This window comes from Saccostrea cucullata, unplaced genomic scaffold (genome assembly GCF_032062105.1).
Source record: "Saccostrea cucullata isolate Sc308-1 unplaced genomic scaffold, CSIRO_AGI_Scuc_v1 ctg919, whole genome shotgun sequence".
In the NCBI taxonomy this organism is placed as follows: domain Eukaryota; kingdom Metazoa; phylum Mollusca; class Bivalvia; order Ostreida; family Ostreidae; genus Saccostrea; species Saccostrea cuccullata.
Genome location: NW_026922267.1, coordinates 166,663 through 185,880, shown reverse-complemented (window position 1 = coordinate 185,880; position 19,218 = coordinate 166,663). Strand labels below are relative to the sequence as shown.

At 31.3% G+C, this 19,218-nt stretch overlaps 2 protein-coding genes across 2 annotated transcripts in view; both read left to right on the top strand.

Annotated features, from left to right (window-relative positions):
• Nucleotides 1–211: 211 nt before the first annotated feature.
• Nucleotides 212–19,218, top strand: part of LOC134261495 (uncharacterized) — a 41,739-nt gene continuing 22,732 nt past the window's right edge. The window contains exon 1 of the mRNA XM_062743931.1: nt 212–264. The gene's annotated coding sequence lies outside the window, so the exon portion shown is untranslated. The remainder of the gene's footprint in view (nt 265–19,218) is intronic.
• Nucleotides 2,982–3,890, top strand: LOC134261502 (putative ankyrin repeat protein RF_0381). Its single transcript, XM_062743938.1, has one exon. It carries the CDS (start codon nt 2,982–2,984, stop codon nt 3,888–3,890), a length of 909 nt encoding a protein of 302 aa, XP_062599922.1.

Here is a 19,218-nt window from a genome sequence, read left to right as displayed (position 1 = left end):
CTCTCTCTCTCTCTCTCTCTCTCTCTCTCTCTCTCTCTCTCTCTCTCTCTCTCGTGTAATTTTTTTTATTTATGCATTTTTTTTACAGTAGCACAGATGTGTTTTCGTCAATACCAACAACTTTATTGGACTACATACCAATATTATTAGGAGTAATGTTACCAATCATTGGGATTTTCATTCTGTTGTGTGCTTTATTTATAAAACACAAGAAGAATTCAAGCAAGGAGGACAACATGGATCCAGAACAGGCGCATCTTCTCTGTAAGTAATTATGTTAATTGAAGCTATAATGGTACATATACCGAAAGAGGTAATTTGAATCATCATTATTTCAAACATATCTGCGAAAATTCTTCTCTGATTAGGAAACAGTACGTTTTTTTCTTTATTTGCATGTTAGCTATTCACAGTGTAAAAGAATGTAAACTCCGTTGTACTACTGATAAAGTAAAACCTTGTCAAAATTCACAGATATTGAAATAATTTTTTGAATTGTTTTCATTGTAATTACAATTTTATGATTTATGCATACAAACACATATGAGCCTGACTTGATTTGGAATAAAATCATTCAAAGAGAGTTGTAATAAAGTTTGCTAGCATAATATAAATGATAATGTTTATTAGTAGATGGTTTTTAAACAATTTATCTTGAAAATGTACATTTTGTAGTAAAAATATAATTAGAAAAAATTGATAAAAATCTAATATATTACCTTCCAAAGTATTTATATATTTAAGCAAAATGCAATTAAAATATTTATTGTATGTTTTTTAAAAATAAATTTAATATTATTTAGCGGTTTATAAAAAGCGTAATCTGTCCCAAGTTTTGTTATATTGTATAAAATAAGTTGAAATAAGTTTCATTCCTTGTAATTTAATTTCAGTGCAGACAATTAGACATCCCCCAGAATAAGGTTTCACATTGAATAATTCTTAAAAGTAACGTCAAGCGAAATAACACAATTTTTTACGTAACTCATTGTGACGTAGGCAAGTTATGTTATAAAAAATTGATAAAATCTTTATCCAATCAAATGACGTGTTATAAGTGAAATTATTGAAAAAAAAACATTTTTAAAAATAATTTTTAATCCTATTTTATTTTTGTTTTTTAATGAAATTTAGAGAATGGCAATCCAGGTGAGGTATTTATAGAAACTCGAGCGTACCAAAAAGCAAGAGATGTTTTGTTCGTCAAGAAATATGTGTTCGTAAAAGGAAACCCAGGAGACGGTAAAACGACAATAGCTAAATATCTCTTGAGAGAATTGAAAATATCCTTTAATAAACGTGTGAAGGTTGTCACTGGCCTTAAGGAATTGTGTGGAAAACATGATCAAACCAAAGATACCGTATTTTTTTTAGATAATATCTTCGGAGAATATGTTTTCAGGAGCTCAGAAATAGAACAATGGGAAACAACAACGATTTTTATGGAAAATGTTCTCTCCAATGAAATTGACAAGAAAGGAAACTTTTTAATTGTTACAATCAGCAATGATATGTATTCGGAAATTCGAGCTCAACTGCAGTTTAAAATGGACTTCATTAAAAATGCTTTAGTTGATATATCGGACACGGAGAACAAATTGACGAATGAAGAAATGAAAAAGATTTGTAATCTTTATGTAGGAATACCATTACCAAAAAAAAAATTACGCAAAGCACTCAATTGTGGACCCCCTTTAGGGTTTCCACAGTCTTGCAAGATGTTTGGAAACATCAAACCATTACAACGTAATGGACTAAATTTCTTTATAAACCCAACTAAATGTTTAAGCCAGTATGTCGAAGAAATGTATTGGCGCTCCATGCCCCAGTTTTCTGTTCTTGTTTATATTCTTATGAAAAATGGTAGTGTTTCTATGTCTTCTCTATGCGATATTAACTTTGACAGGGAGATAAAAATAAAAGCTAGGAAAGTATGTCCTGACAAAAACGTTACCCCTATATCTTTTGAGTTCATTAAATGCATCGATGAAATAATAGGTTCATTTTTGATTGAGGAAAATGGATCTTGTACATTTTCACATAGTTGTATTCAAAATGTTATTCAGAATACTCTGATAAAATTTGATCTTTCTTTCGTTATCCAGTGTTGCCACATGCCATTATTAATCAATCTCTATATTGCAGAAAATGGAGAAAAGACAACAAACTTACAAACAATTGACCGAAGTTTCTTTCCTGAGATCTTTCAAAAAATTGTTGAGAATCTCAAATGTTATAGATATGCTGACACTTTTCAAACCATATCCTGTTTACATTTTTGGAAAAACAAAACTTTTTGCACTGAGTTTAAAGACTTTCTGGGTAAAGATCAATCTGTTTTAACTGAATTTGACGAAAACGGTGCATCATTGCTGATTCATTTTGCAGGGGCAGGTCAAATTGAAATGGTTAAATTCTTATTGAAAATAATAAAAAATGACAAACAAAGGTATGACGCTCTGAATCAAGCAACGTTGATGAATCATAGCAATGTTGTCCAGATTATTTTAAATGAAGGAGTAACTCCCGACGCTAAAAGCTGTTTCTGTGCTATACAGAATGGTAATATGAATATAATAGAGCAACTTATCAATGCAGGACTTGATTTATTGGAGGTTTCTGAGTCTCACCACCCATTATATCACAACAAATATGTTTCAATATTAGTGGAATGTTGTTTATGGGAGAGAATGGAACTGATATATTTTCTATTGAAAATTTGTCCTGCTCTAAGCAATGTGAAAAATAACCAGGGAGAGTCTACCATTCATTTTGTTGCCCTTGCAGGTGCAACAGAGATCCTTAAAGCACTTATAACTGACCACAAATGTAACCCATATCTTAAGCTAAAAAAGGGGGGATCAATTTTACATTGTGCATGTGAGAATGGAAAATTAGAAACGGCAAAACACATAATAAGTCAATATCCTGATCTATTAAAAGAAGAACACGACTTATATAGTGACGGATCTATTCTACATATGGTTGCTGCTGGGGGTAACATTGAATTGTTACATATTTTAAGAAATCAGGAGCTAATTAATTCACCTGAGACAGGCGAGACTGTTTTACATATAGCCTGTTTTTTTGGAAGATTTGAGATGAGTAAGATGCTCCTAGACATTTTTCCGGAATTACTGGCTACTAAAGACTTTAATGGCACTGGTGTCTTACACTTTGCTGCTCTTGGAGGTAACATTGAAATGCTGGAGTTTCTGTTAGAGAAAGGTTTGAATATATATGAAAGGGCAAATAATGGAAAAACTGTGCTTCATTTTTGTTGTTCTAATGGTAAGACAGACATGAGCAAATACTTAGTCAACAAATATCCTTATTTACTCAGAATCGAAGACAATGATGGTCAGAATGCCTTACATCGTGCAGCCTGTAGTGGTAATGTTGCTCTTGTTATGTTTCTCTTAGAAAAAGATTTAGATATCAAACGCACTACAAATAACAGGAAAACTGTGCTACATCTGTGTTGCTTGAAAGGTAAGATAGATATGTGTAAATACTTGGTCAACGCATATCCTTTTTTACTCGATATCACTGACTATAATGGTGGGAATGCCTTACATCATGCAGCCTGTAGTGGTAATGTTGCTCTTGTTAAATTTCTCCTAGAGAAGGACTTAGATATCAAAAGCACTAAATATAACGGGCAAACTGTGCTACATCTGAGTTGTTTGAACAATAAGATGGATATGTGCAAATACTTGGTCAACACATATCCTTTTTTACTCGATGTCACCGACTATTATGGTCAAAATGCCTTACATGTTGCGGCGTGGAATGGTAACATTGAAATACTTAAGTTTCTCTTAGATAAAGACTTAGATATCAACAGCACTAGAAATGACAAAAGACTGTATTACATATGTGTTGTATGAGTAAGAAAAAAAAAATGTATAAGTATTTAGTCGACAAGTATCCAAACTTAGTGGATGTCAAAGACATATATGGCAACAAAGCTGTTCTTTATGGAAAATTAAAAGTAAAAATAGGCTTTTGAATTAATGATAGACATGTTACCGGGCTTTAGGAAAAGAAAAAAGTAAACCAAAGAGTCTCTCAGAGCCTTTGTTGTTGTGAAAGAAATAGACTTTGCTTAAATATTAATAAATGCCATGTATTTTTAAAGCAAAGAATTTTATGCAAGGACTAATGAAAACATCAAATCGGTTTGCGTTCTCTGCCTTCTCTTAATGTGGTTAAGTTTAAGTCGAAGACGTAGATATCTACTGAAGTGGAGTAAGCTATTAGTATTTGTTATAAATGTATCGGATATTCCACATTTATTACTTTACTTTCTACAGAGTAGTTTAAATTTACTTATTGATCTTGATGTATATATTGTAGTATTATTTCATGATGTATTTTGGAAACTACTAATCGTGAAATGGCAGTTATCTAGAGATTTTTATTCAAGCAATTGAAAAAGTTACATGTTGTAAATAATACTGGTGCATGCAAATTTTCATGATAATTTTCAAGAGAATATAAAATGAATGAATATTCATAGATATAATTATATTTATATAATAATGTTGTGTTTTGCGTGCACTACCGTAAATCTGGAATTTTTTACATCGATTTTATTTTGCGAATTTGGGTCAAGATGTTGTTGATTAATTTTTACGTTTCAAAATTTTGCAAATTACCACTGCTTTGTTTACATTTTCTTACTTGTTATCTATTTTTAATAAAAATATTTTTTGCGAATTCAATGAACTCGCAAATTTACTAAAAATTTCCAGATTTACGGTATGCCTAAATAGTACTCAGGGTTTGACACATGGTGCACTAGCCGGAGGCACTATGTATCAAACACTGACTACTATTAAGGCATAGTGCATGTAAAACACAATACTTTTGTTATTATTATGCTGACTATTATTACTGTATAAAAACGGAAATATTTTCTTCATTTCCCAGCGTTTTTTCATCACCTGTACCTTTAGTCTACTCTATTATGATGTCACCTTATGCAACATGTACGTCATAATCTTTTTCTTATATATAAATACTAAAATTACTGTGAATCTAATACATGAAGCAAAAATTCTTAAGTTACAAATCAAATCAAAATTGCCTTTTTATACAAATTTTAAATTAGCTGCTCAAATGAAATGAACATTGTAAATGTTAACCTTGCAGTACCTCCAACTCCAATCTCCAAGAAACACAAGCAAGGTCATACTTTGAAAGTGTGCTAAATGTCCATTTTTGTAGAACGTCTCGATTGAGGAACAACAATAAAAATACCGCCCAAAAAATCAATGCTATTCTCTAAAATCTTCATTAAAAAAGTTCAATGAGCAAAATGTAAATGTTTACTGTCCAATTTCTTACATTTGCTTTTACACTGTAAAATCAGAATCATATTTCATGTTGAATGTTTTTAAGGTTCATTGATACTCTGATGAGAGAGATATCTCTACAGAAAAGAAAGATAACTTTCTGCAGACATTTTGTCATGAAATTCAGTAAATTGTCATGCCAGAGTTTTACAAATCTCTATCAGAAGGATCATTTAATTTCTAAATCAAGCAACGTTCAGAGGTTGATTTCTAGTTCTATTGGTAGTATATTTATAAATTATTTTTAACAGTTTGCCTAAAAAAATTATACTCAGTTCCTTTAAACGGTGTAAATTGAAAAAAAAAAACCTATCTCTAAACGTGTAAGTCTTTTAATTGTAAAGAAATAACAGCTGCAGAATTGTTTATAAACATTTAACTGATATTTTTTTCATTAAAAAAGAAATTCAAGGATGATAATGGAACGATAACTCTTTTTTTATGGATGCATTTTATTTTACATGTAAAGCAAACAATTTGATATTCTGATTTAAAAAGCATCGCTCCAGTATGTTTTCTAAAGGGAATTAGATAGGTATGAGAGAAATTATTATTTTTATATATACCTCATATTTTTAATTTAATTGTGAGATTAAAAATAATTGATCTTTCTAATGACCATATCAAATTTTCATCAAATCATGATTTGACATATCATTCATTTCTGAAAAAGTAAGCAACGCTTTATGCTTCAAATCATTTTTATTTGAATTGAATGTTATAGTTGTTGATGAAAATCAATGTTTGGTTTAAAAAAAAAAGTCATGAAATGTGGAGCAGAGGGATATTGTCCCTTAATTTCTTATCGTCAGAATATCCTAAATAATTGTTGAATTTGTTTATGTATTCTTAACATTATTGGAAACTGTCTGTAAATGTTGTTTGTTGTTAACAATGGAATAATGAATGTCCTTACACTGAAATTGAAAGGCTTGTATGTTTCACGTTTTTCACATACATGTATGTAACAAATTAGGGTTGTCTTTTAAAGCCTTATTGATTGATGAAAATGGTTCCAATTTTTTTTATATAGAAAAAAAAGGTTAGATTAAAACTGTTGCCATCCCTAAAAAGCATATTAAGAGTCAATTATTTTTAAAATGCAACCCAGACATGTAACATGATATAATGCTTATATATATTATAATTTTGTTCTTGAATAAAATAAAGCTGTGAGATAATTTTGTTTGCTTTGTTTTATAAAGTTTCGTCTGTATTAAGTTTTAAGTTAAGCCACAATGTGGACCAAATTTATGAAGTTGAAATATAGAGTTAAGTTGGAAAGCATAATTTTAAGAACAGAAGGTCTAGATATAATCAAGTTATCGTTTAAATAATCAATCATTACTTGATCTGTGTAAATATGTTTGTTAAAAGCGTGCTCCCCCCCTATTTCTTAAGAATTAAGTATGAAAAACTTTTTAAACATGAAAGATTAACACTAATTTCGCTGTATTGTGATCTTAAAAACTTTGTCTGACATGTATAAATACTGTACATTTCTTGTCATAAAAATTGACATAATTGTTATTTTCTGTAAAAATCTTAAATATTTAGTCAAATATCTAGCCTCAGAGATGGTAAGATATAGTTTAAGACTTTATATGCTGATTTTCGGAGTTTCAAGCATCACCATATTTTGATCATTTTACACCTTTTCCTTTATTTTAGGCAATTAAATGAAATATAAATATATCAATAACAACAAACCAATAATATGGGATTTAAACGTTTTAATCTCTCAGTCGTAACCGATGCAGCATAAAAAAGATTATCCTCTCTTTTCCATAAGCAGTGCAAATGATTTCTGAAAATGACTTAAGCACGCATTTCAATTGCTTTAAACGGAATGTTTCTAAATAAATGTGATTTGGTTGCAATTGTAACTATGCACTACATTACATCTCGACTTGTTGCCCTAACGTATCATTAGCATGAATGACAGCCGTTGCTAGAAAAAAAAAACGGTCTTATCATCTGTAAAAAAAGGCATTTAAGAATGGCAAAGAATATTTCTTTTGCTAGGATCTCGAGATTGATGAAGCTTTTGCATTGTTTAATTCAAGCTGTAGTTTTAATGTGCTTGGCATTCTTGTCTGATAAAATTGAAAGACCGGATTGGGAATGTTTTAAAAGTCATGTATAATATTTTAAAGATAAAAGAAAAAAAAATTTTATTAACTTTCTGATGCTTTTGATTCCAGGTTCATCTTAGTATATACAATTTTGAAAATCAATAGATAAATAGAGGATATCTGTATTGTGTGAATTGACAATAGTTATTTTTGCGAGGCTTGCCGAGAGAATATACACCATTCCAACAAGTTAGATAAAGCCAATATCAAAACACAAAATCAAAGATGATCTATTTATCTCATACGAATTTCGTTTAATAAAATTTTTAGACTTCCCCTGTAAAAGTACATGAATGATTTCAAATTCAAATTGATGACGTAAAACTTGATGACGTAGCACCGTTGATGTTGACATGCCTCGAAAGGGAGTAGATCGGCTTCAAAATTTAGAAATTGTGTCATCTGTGTCTTTGAAAACACTATTTGACAATTGCTTAGGCCTTATATCAAGCAAACTTCTGAATTGAAGTTGTAAGGACCAAAGTATCGCGAAACCTAACTATTTGTACGATGGCAGTACAAAACGTGCTAGACAAGGCTAGGCTACTTGTAAGTTGTAGATTCAGTGTTAATCTATGTTATGGTACGTTACACCTACATTACGAGGTGGGCATAAGTTGTATAATATAAAAAAGCATTGTTGAAAATGGAATCTTATAACAACATCTTAACTGCTAGGCTTTACTTTCTTCGAATACGATTTAAGAGAAGGAGGGGGGGGGGTTACATCAGTTTTTAAGTAGCCAGTACAGCTCTTGTACATTGATAAAATCAGATTCAGGGTTCTCCATCATTTGAGATTTTACTGTGCGGCAGAGTTTACGCAATTCACTTATATTTTGCGGTATTTTCGCGAACAAATTTGCAACTGAATCAAAATTCATTATAATTCCAAAAATTATACACTTATTTAAAAATCTCTAATTCGTTACACAAAGGGTATGGTCGTACATACTGATAAAAGGAAAAAAAGCGTTCTGATAAGCAGGGGAAATTCTGACGGATAGTAGAACTACTTAACATTTTTGAAAATAGATTTACCGTGTTTATTTTTGAAGTTTCTTGATCGCATTACCGCATTACAAAAAAGGAACTTCAGAACAGTAAAATATTTTAAAGAGTTCCTTGAACATGCTGAAATTTCAAAATTTTTGGCAATTTATTTCCATCGATTAAATGACTTCGGTACGATGTTATGTTTGACTTACAGTGCTTACATGATTCTAGAGCCTTGGCTCTATAGTAAAGACATAATTAAAAAAAAATTTCATAAAAAATACAATGTATTTTATTGCAACTGCCAATTAACCGTACATTGAATTTGTCTTTGTTCTGTCATGCGTAAAGTCTGGCGCGGGTCTAGGAGATAATTGATTGATTACTCAAGGTAAAGCCCTAGTAATTATGTGTTATAACTTTTTGAATTGAAAGACGGTATAATTGTTTGATTAAAGTTTCAGTTAAAGAGAATTGGTGTGTTTAGATTTCTAATTATCTCAACTCTTACTGTGTCAGCAAAAGTTTTATTGTTTCGCATGCATGAAATTTGAATCGTTAATGTGTCGGAGAAAATTTTACTGTGTCGTGAGCTCATGAAGAACCCTGAGATACTTCTTTGACATATACGAGTCTTTTTCTTGCGTTTAAAGACATAATTGCTCTCTATCATTCATTTTATAAGGGAAAGACTGTTACAAATAAAAGTTTCAATAAAAAAATCTTGAAGCAAGGGATCGTGTCAAAACTGGAAGTGCTATTGATAAAGCATATATCCGTGTATAAAGCATTGGTATATCCAACGTGCTGTATCATCTACACACATGAGAAAAAAATCAAATATGTGTACATTGCTGCTTCTTTCGTTTCCTTTCTGTTTCAGTACAGTAACTTTGCATTTCCATTCAATTCTTAATGCTAAGTGTCAATATACTTGATTAGTCTATTATGATCAATTCCATTACAAAATGATTACAAAATTGTAGTTTATTGTACCATCATCAAAATCCAAATTTTCTTATAAGATTGGTCCATGGAATTAAAGTCCCTTTTCCGATTAAAAAGTCCCGGGATTAGGTACACGAATAATGTACATCATTAACTTATATTTCATAAGTCAATATTGCATTCATTATTATTGACTTATATAATTTTGCTATATATATACACATGTATTTCAAGGTAAAATGTTCAAATAATTTATCAAAACTAAACTGTATAGGTTCAAAGATGTGGAATGTTGACAGGATGGGCTCAGACATTGTGCAGTAGAATACGTCCTTCGCTCCGGAAAACTCGGTTATTTTTGTTGATAACTTGATATTTTAGTCAGTGTAAATGTATTTGACTGAATAAAATTTTAATTTTAAAATTGGATTCGTACTTTTTTAAAACTATCAAGATTCTATCATCAAATACGAAGGTAATGTACATTTGTCTAGAACGCATTATTTTTATAATAAATACCTTAAATAAAATATAAGATAAATCGTTAATTAAATAAAAACACTCTAGAACATGTTACTTAAATAATGATAAGGTAATAAATGCTAAATGTTTGTAACAATTATTTAGTTAAAAAAACGAGCCAAGGCAAGAGAAGCCTCTATGTATACCTTTAAATTTTGTCTTTCAGAAATTATGTCAAAGTCGTCAAATAAGTATATTTACATTTAATTTGTTTGACTCCAATAAAAAGCATTGTAATATTATAAGTGATAAATACACATAACACACAAGACCAAATCACCGAGACTGTCTGGCGTATGAATACAGGGACTACGCCATTACAGTTAAAACAAAGCGAAAACTTCATGTTTTTTATATTATTCATTTGTATTTCTTTGATGCAAAATATAGTTTATCATTTTAGATTGAGAAATTATGAAAACTTGTTTAAATGTGCACTATTTTTGTTTGCGGATTTTGGTTTGTGTGCACACAGACTCTGGCGGGAAACTTGGATAAAGCTGTTCCAAAAGCTGTTCTATCAATTGTTATCTACATGAAGGATAAGGCGGAATTTTATTAAAAAAATTTAAAATAGCAGAAAATAAAGGGGCTAAAAAATGTAAATATAAGCATTGAATTATCGTTTTTTGAAAGATGCAGTCTCATAACTGCAAAGGTGTGTGCAAACAAATTTTCATAACGCGCTAACGCGCGTTACTCAATTTGTTTGCACACACCATTGCAGTTATGAGACTGCATCTTTGAAAAAATGATAATTCAATGCTTAAATAACACACTCATGAATGAATATAACTGATATTTAAAACACATTATACTTTTGTTTGTTGAATCGCTAGTTTTAAATTGCCGACATATTACAAACCCGAAAGGTAGAAACCGAGAATATACCAGTATTGGCAGACATTTGAAGGTAAAAGAATTCTCTTTTGCATTTTTTTTTCAAAATATGCAATTTAAAATTTGCTTTATGTTTCATATTATTTTTGTATATCTTCTTTTTAATAATGATATTGGGTTTCCCTATAAATTCTTTAAGCCAATCTTGGTTGAAATATCACTGATAAGAACGAATAAGAGTAAATAATCAGAGCGAAAGAAGTGTGATGAAATTTTCCAAAGCGATTCATTTTTTTTAAAGATATTTTTAATCATTATCCAGGGAAAACGCTTCAATGGAGACGTAGTCATTTCGTCCTCCTGGTGAAAAGAATCAGGATAGAAGGATGAGTTCCTTTAATACTCCGCCTGAGGGTTTAAACAAATATGTCGACAATATGTATTGGCAGTTGAATCTACATTTTTCCGTTCTTGTTTATATTTTAATGAACAATGGCATTGTTGAAACGTCTGCTCTACGTGATGTTAATTTTGATAAGAAGAAGAAGGATATGGAAATAACGAACAGTATTCAATCTCAACGTCCATTAAACAAATATACAAAATAAGAGCAGAGCAAACACGGACCTCCGAAACATCAGAGGTGGGATCAGGTGCCATGGAGGAGTGAGCATCCCCTGCCGACCGGTCACACCCGCCGTGTGCTCGTTGTCATAATCAGGAAATAACGGAAAAAATCCGTGGTCAATTCAGTGTATAAATAATGGACTAACAATTGGTATGAAAAACTTCAGTCAGCATTTCATTCAATGATAAATTGTATTTGCTGACAAGGTCATTGTATCGACCATAGAATTTACGAAATGATGACTTTAAACGAGACTGTTGATATTCTTGTTTCATCAACTTGCTTGTCAATAATTTACCTCGTTTAAGAAATTGTTCATACGTAGAGCATGCTCTTGCGTATGGAATCAACTGAGATATAAATACTCCGTATGCAGGTGATGAAGGTATATTGCTACATAAGTAAGGGAAGTTGACGATAGAAAAGTTAAAGTCATCACGTTTATCATATAGCTTGGTTGTTAGATTACCATTAGTGTCTTTTTCAAGTAAAATATCCAAGTATGAGGCAGAAGTGTCGGACTCTGTGGTATCTTTTATCTCAAGCTCACCAGGATATATCGTGTCGACGTAGGAGTGGAAATTATCATTATTAATTGACAATACGTCGTCGATATATCTAAATGTCGAGTTGAAGGCCACAGCAAGTGTTTTTTTCTTTTCACGTAAAAAATTTTGCATAAATTCTGCTTCATATGAATATAAAAATAAGTCTGCTAATAACGGAGCGCAATTTGTACCCATGGGAATTCCAATAGATTGTTGGAATACCTGGTCTCCAAAAACCATATAGATATTGTCAATCAGAAACTCAAGCATCTTCTTGATGTCAACTTCAGAGTACTTATGTGTGCAATCAGAATCTGTATTAACAAAATATTTTTTCAAATGACCAATGACGAGGTAAGTAAACTTACGAGTTCCATTTTTGTTGAAGAAGCAGCTGTCAATGATATCAAAAAGCCTGGATTTTAATTTGTCGTGCGGAATTGTTGTGTATAAAGTTGAAAAGTCGGAAGTTTTTATGCTGTTGATTCTTGTAAAGTCTTGTGATTTCAAATTGTCCAAAAGTTCTTTAAAATTTTTAAGTATCCACATCTACGAAAGCCCAGAAGGCTCATTCGAGATTCGAGTTTCCAAATACGAGATTCGAAATTCGAGATTCAAAATTGGAAATTCGAGATTCAAAATTCGAGTTTCGAGATTCAATATCCAAACGAACCAATCAAAAGCGGGTTCAAGATTTGATTACTTCCCTTTATAATGTTTTTACTATCAAGAAATAGTTCAATATAATTATATCAAATGGTTCATTTGATTAAATTACAATGCAAGAAAAAGTGTTATATATATTAGAAGGAAATTTAAATAATTAATGGAATTTTGATCAGCAAAAAATATTTTAATTTATATTATAGATTCTTGAATATTAAATAGATTTCATATATCAGGAGGATATACATTTTTGAATTGTCTACTAAGCGTCAATTTTATGAAATTCTTCTGTTAGGAAAGATACAGGTACTTGTGGGCGGGACCCCCCCCCCCCGCACACTCTCTTTAAATTTAACCCATTATGGCTTATTTTTTCATAAGATATATTTATTTAACTTATTCATCAAGTATACAATAACAAAAAAAATGTAAAATCCCCAGAATAATCGCTCAACATCCCCCCAAATACCCACAATACATTATAAGAGAAAGATATGCCACTCCAGTCTGTTTACGTTGTACCCCCTCTGGTATTTAATGCATTTATTTTGTTTTAACTTTAAATGTCGATTCACACTGCAGGCGCAGATTCAGAAATTTTTCAAAGGGGGGGGGGGGTTGAAGTATTTTTCAAAAGCAGGGGTTGAAGGCGAAAACAGTTAAAACGTACGTTGTACACATACATATAGTTAAATAACTCAATAGAATATCGATACAGGGTGGAGTATGGTTTTTGAAAGTGGGACGTTGATCAATCTTGGAAAAAGTACTTGTATACATTACCAGAAAGTTTTTGAAAAAGAAAGGGAAATAAATCTCCAAACCTGAAAATCCTATTTTGTAAACGGGGGGAGGGTTTTATTTTGTTTATATATGTACATATGTACACGTCATTTTAAAAAAAATAGTACAACAAATCCCGTTTGAATGGAGAAAAAAAAATTGCGTAATATACATAACGCGGTCTTTGCTTTAGACTACGCCCAACACATGTCCTAATTTTCTCCGCACCTATGTTTAAATAGGATTGGATGAAATATTTACCTCATTCTTCATAATAATTTTTAATTTATGTTCATGTTGCGTTCTTCTTTAACCTTTAGACGCTCTTTTTAATATACTACTATATTAATGTTAAATATTTTTATTTAAATTGTTTTAACTCCGCAAAAACGCGCAACGACTTCGAACTTTCATATCATTGAGCCGACCATCTCCTAGCTAGTAATTAGTTGACGATACAAAAGTATATATACTCCTGATATATGTATGCTATTTAATATTTAAGAATCTATAATATAAATTGATATATTTTTTGCTGATCAAAAATCCATTAATTATTTAAATTTACGTCTAATATATATATAACACTTTTTCTTGCATTGTAATTTAATCAAATGACCCATTTGATATAATTATATTGAATTATTTCTTGATAGTAAAAACATAATAAAGGGGAGTAATCAAATGTTGAACTCGCTTTTGATTGGTTCGTTTGGATATTGAATCTCGAAACTCGAATTTTGAATCTCGAATTTCGAATTTTGAATCTCGAATTTCGAATCTCGTATTTGGAAACTCGAATCTCGAATGAGCCCTCTGGGCTTTCGTACACATCTGATTTACACCACTTCTTGAATATATAGTTGTACAGTACTCTTGAAGTTTTTCCTTCACTACTGTCAATATTTTAGTGAGAAGTAACGAAAGAGGCTTGGTTGAACATTTACTGGAACCTGCAATGTATCTTTGTTTGTAAGGATTCTTATGAAGTTTCGGAATCCAATATATATAAGGTAGTTCAAATTCATTTTGGCTCTGTGGAATATTAAAAGTATTTAAAACTGACAGGTGATTTTGAAGAATTTCTTCCTTAGAAAGAGTAGTATATGTATAAGTAGGATTACCACTTGTAGAATTAAATCCAAGTTCTTCTAAAATGCAATTTATATAATGAGCCTTACAAACGAAGACAATGTTGTTGCCTGCTTTGTCGGCAGGAACCAGTACGTACTGATCGTGTAATCTATCTAATTCTTTTTTTACTTTTGGTTTATTGAACACAGAAGGATAGATAGTTTTCATTTTGCCCCTCAATCTTTTAATACGTGACTTTAACATGGACCTGATACATTTAATCCATTCTGACAAGGTGTCAATGTCTTCTTTTTCATATTTAGCCCATCGTCTGGCGTAATTTTCAACAGAATCATAATATTTATAAAATTCCGAGGCCAATTGAAGGATCGGGGTTCCCTATATTTAGGCACTTTTTAAATAAATGACCCACAATTCAAATATAAACTATATTTACGTCACCTGTAATAACGTGTCCAGCAGGACTATAGTTATAGGGCGAAGAAGAACATGAACACGAAAGGGGATTATTTTTCAAATAGTCGATATCCAGGTCATGTAAAGTATTTTTGTAATTGAAAAGTTTGGAAGCAATGGTCGATGTATATTTGTAGGAAATACAAGGCGTGGTCTTTAACTTGAAATATGGTGGAATACAAGACTGGACCCTTTTGTGATTAAGAATATTACTAATATTTACCGCGTCAATCCCTTTATTGGCATATTGAAGTTTAAGGAAAAGACGGATTGTTTTAGCTGCATTTTCTTCCGTGAAACGTGCGGGTTTAAAAAGCCTATGATGTGCAATATCCATAATCACAGAACCGAGCCTATATTCAGGTGTCGAGGAATCTAAATTTGGATGTTTTTTGGTCTTTTCAAGAAGACTATTTAAAAGTTTCAAAGGGACAGAGTAAAGTTTGGTTCGAATATGATGTAGACCTAACTGTTGATTTACATAAGGTAGTAATGAATCAAAAGAGACGTCGTGTATTGCAGGTTTATTGTACGAACGATGTCCATGACTACGCTTACGTCTCTGAGTATTGTTAAAAAGTCCCATCACATTTACATTATTACACTGCGGGCTTGTAAGATTTCCAACACTATCGACATTGTCATTACATCCATAGGGAAAGGCTGTCACTAGTTTCCTAATCCAAACTTCTTCACGTTGTCTACGGAAAGGTGTACTCAAAGATGGACTATTTGTGTGGTGATAAATCTTTTCCAGAATTCTAACTTTCATTGATAAAATAGAATGATCAGGTGAATTAAAATGTTTATATAAAGAACAAAATCAGGGCATTGAAGGTAAATGCTAACGAACAAGATCCTCCTTCACTGAAGAGGTTCACAAAATGCATCTCTGAATTAATGGGTTCATTTTTAGGTGAAGAACATGGAGTGAGCGCGTTTTCAAATCGTTGTATTCAAGATGTTGTGGAGAATACACTTATGAAATATAATCTTGCTTTCGTAATCCAGCATTGTCACTTGTCACTATTAGTCAAACTGAATGTAAAAGGAAACGAAGAAAAAAACAAAAATCAACAGACAACACATAAAAACCTTTTTGTTATATATGAAAAAATACTTGAAAGTATGAAATTTAAGGCTAATTATAGTGAATTATTCAAAATAATATCAAGCTTACATTTTTGGAAGACGCACAATTTTGCACTGAGTTTCAAAACTTCATGGATAAAGAGCGAAATATTTTCAAAAAGTTGGACGAGAATGACTTATCATTGCTAGTATATTTTGCAGAAGCAGGGCAAATTGGAATGGTTAAATTCCTTTTAACTATTATTACTGAAAGAAATCAAAGGTACAATGCATTTAATCAAGCAACGTTGATGAATCGGGTAAATATCGTTCAGATTCTTTTAAATGAAAGAGTCACTCCGGACGCAGTGAGCTGTTTCTGTGCGATACAGAATGGGAATTTGGACATAGTCAAACAATTTATCATTGCAGGCCTTGATCTATTGGAGTATTCTGAATCTCGTCACCCCGATTTCAATGGTCGTGTTTCTATATTAGCTGAATGCTGTTTGTGGGAGAAACCAGAATTAATTGTTTTCCTTTAGGACAGATGCCCTGCCTTACGTCATGTTAAAAATAACAACGGAGAGCATACCATTCATTTCCTTGCTTATGCTGGCGCAACAGACATACTTAAAACACTGTTTAACACAAATATATGTGACCCTTACCTTAAGTCATATAGAGGTGAATCAATACTACACAGTGCATGCCAGAACGGCAATCTTGAAACTGCGATGTATATGATGAAACAATATCCTGGTCTATTAAATAAGCAACATGACTTATATAGAGATGGATCTATTTTACATATGGCAGCCAGTGGTGGCAACAATGAACTGTTTCAGATTTTGAAAAATCAGACACTCACTGTTTCACCTGAGGAGGAAAAAATGTAGTACACAGTGCCTGTCAACATGGCCGATTTGAGATGTGTCGGTTTCTTCTTGAAAGCTATACCCATTTACTGAAAGTCAGAAACTTTCATGGCGATAATGCCTTACATGCTACTGCTTTGGGAGGTAATTACATACAGTACCCGCATCGTTATTCTTCGCAATTCTATCGAGTTCTATCGTGCGTGTATCCTATCGTATCGTGCGTGTATCCTATCGTATCGTGCGTGTATCCTATCGTATCCTATCGTATCGTGTTTTCCGTTTATCGTGTTTTGCATTTATCGTGTAGATCGTTTATCAGGTTCTATCGTGTATCGTGTTTTGAGTTTATCGTGTAAATTCGGAAACCCTCGTATTTTACCATTACTATGTAAAGAAACTACCGAGCTATTCCAAGTTTCTTTTTCGTTTTGTTAATAAAAATAAGATTAATTCAACCGAAAAAGAGAAATAAAGATTTATCCCGTTCTTTTTCATCAATATAAGAAATATTAAAGCGTAGAAGGAAAACAATAATTAATAGCGTATTTCATAAATGAATAAATTAATTTATAAATGAATGATTTTCTCAAATGCATCGGAGATATCGGAGAAAGATTTTTGGTAAGCTATGATGTTCGTGTAGACAAAAAGCAAATAAATAAATAATAAGCAGGATATTGAAATGTATTTTTTTTCATGCAATATTCTGTTTTCCTTGTTTATCGTCTGATAACGTTAGAAATATGTTTACGCGTCTGACCTGCATGTATGCACAATTAATATTTAAAGTGCTGATGTTACAAATATAATATAACATAAGACAATTTATCCAGATGATTTTAACAACGATTTTGGCCGTATACATTCAAATTTTAATTTCCTTTAAAGCTAATTATAAATTCCTTGACATATGTCTAAATTAATAAAAGAAATCAAAATTATTTAATATAATCAATAAAAATATTTTACCCAATTTATCACACCATGGCTGTAACTATAAAATAGAAGATTTTCATTAATTTTATCTAGCATTAGATAACATAAATATTTTATACATGTACAGGGGAAAACATTGAGTTTATTAACAGCTTACCTTTTCGGTGTGGAAATAAACTCAAAATATAATCCATCGGAATGCCAGAAATCAAAATAAATCGAAAGCCTTTCCTTATAAGAAAACTGACAAGTATGTGTAGCTCTCTAATTAGCACACTGTCTTCCTATGCGGTCAACCGCCCCCTCCCCCTTCTCCCCTAACTGACACCTTGGCCCGTGTATGTGTGATCACCGTCACCGTACTGATTTCTTTCCCGGGGTCTATTACTAACCTCGAATGCTACCTGGTTCTAATCAAACGCATCTACTTATTTTCGGGATTTTGTTCCTAACTTGTTTGATCAATTCTATCAAAGATTTAATTCAAAATACTTTAAATAATTATACTATTTATGGATTAAAAAATTATCTTTAATGTTGAATAAAAATTCAAATAAATCAATTTAATGAAATGAAGTCCCATAACTCACTCTGTTCATTCTTTTTCATTTCGTACAATGTTTCCATTATGTTTATGTAAATAAGTCTTTAAATAAACATAAAAAAATATACACTGCATTTATAGTAAGTGCACTTTCGGATCATCGGATATTCTATACGTAAAACGGACAATATTAAATCTAAGAAACAATTTCATTGATCGTAGAAACGGATGAAATAGTTCTAACATTCTAAATTATGAAAATTAGCTCGCAATATTTTTTTAACGGTATCTTACTATAAGAATAAAACAAAAGGAGTCGACCGTGACCATGCAAGTAGAATAAGAATTCAATATTATATTTGGCTATTTGTTTAGATCTTGTTTATCTAATTTTAAATTGGTTGCTGACTATCAAAATACCGCCCTTCGAATATGCCTAACATGAGATTACCGTGTCAGTGTAAAATTATTTTTAAGGTATAATAATTAATTTGCCGAATGAAACCTATTTTTCGTTATTATAAGAAACAGTACACACAGTTTAATAGCAATGACTTATAATTATTTAGTTGGAAAAATTGCATTTCACTCTTTTAATATTTCTTAATTAATTTTTCTGTTTTGTATTTTAAAGAAAAAGAAAGTATTTAACCATTCAATGTTCGTTAATAAATACGAGGTTTTAAGTATCTAATATATAATGTTTACATGTACATAAGTCAGATCTTAGCGTAAACTTACGCACATGTGCAGTTGTAGCAGATTCATATTCTCATGTTTATCTCATGATTAATGCAGATCGCCATTAT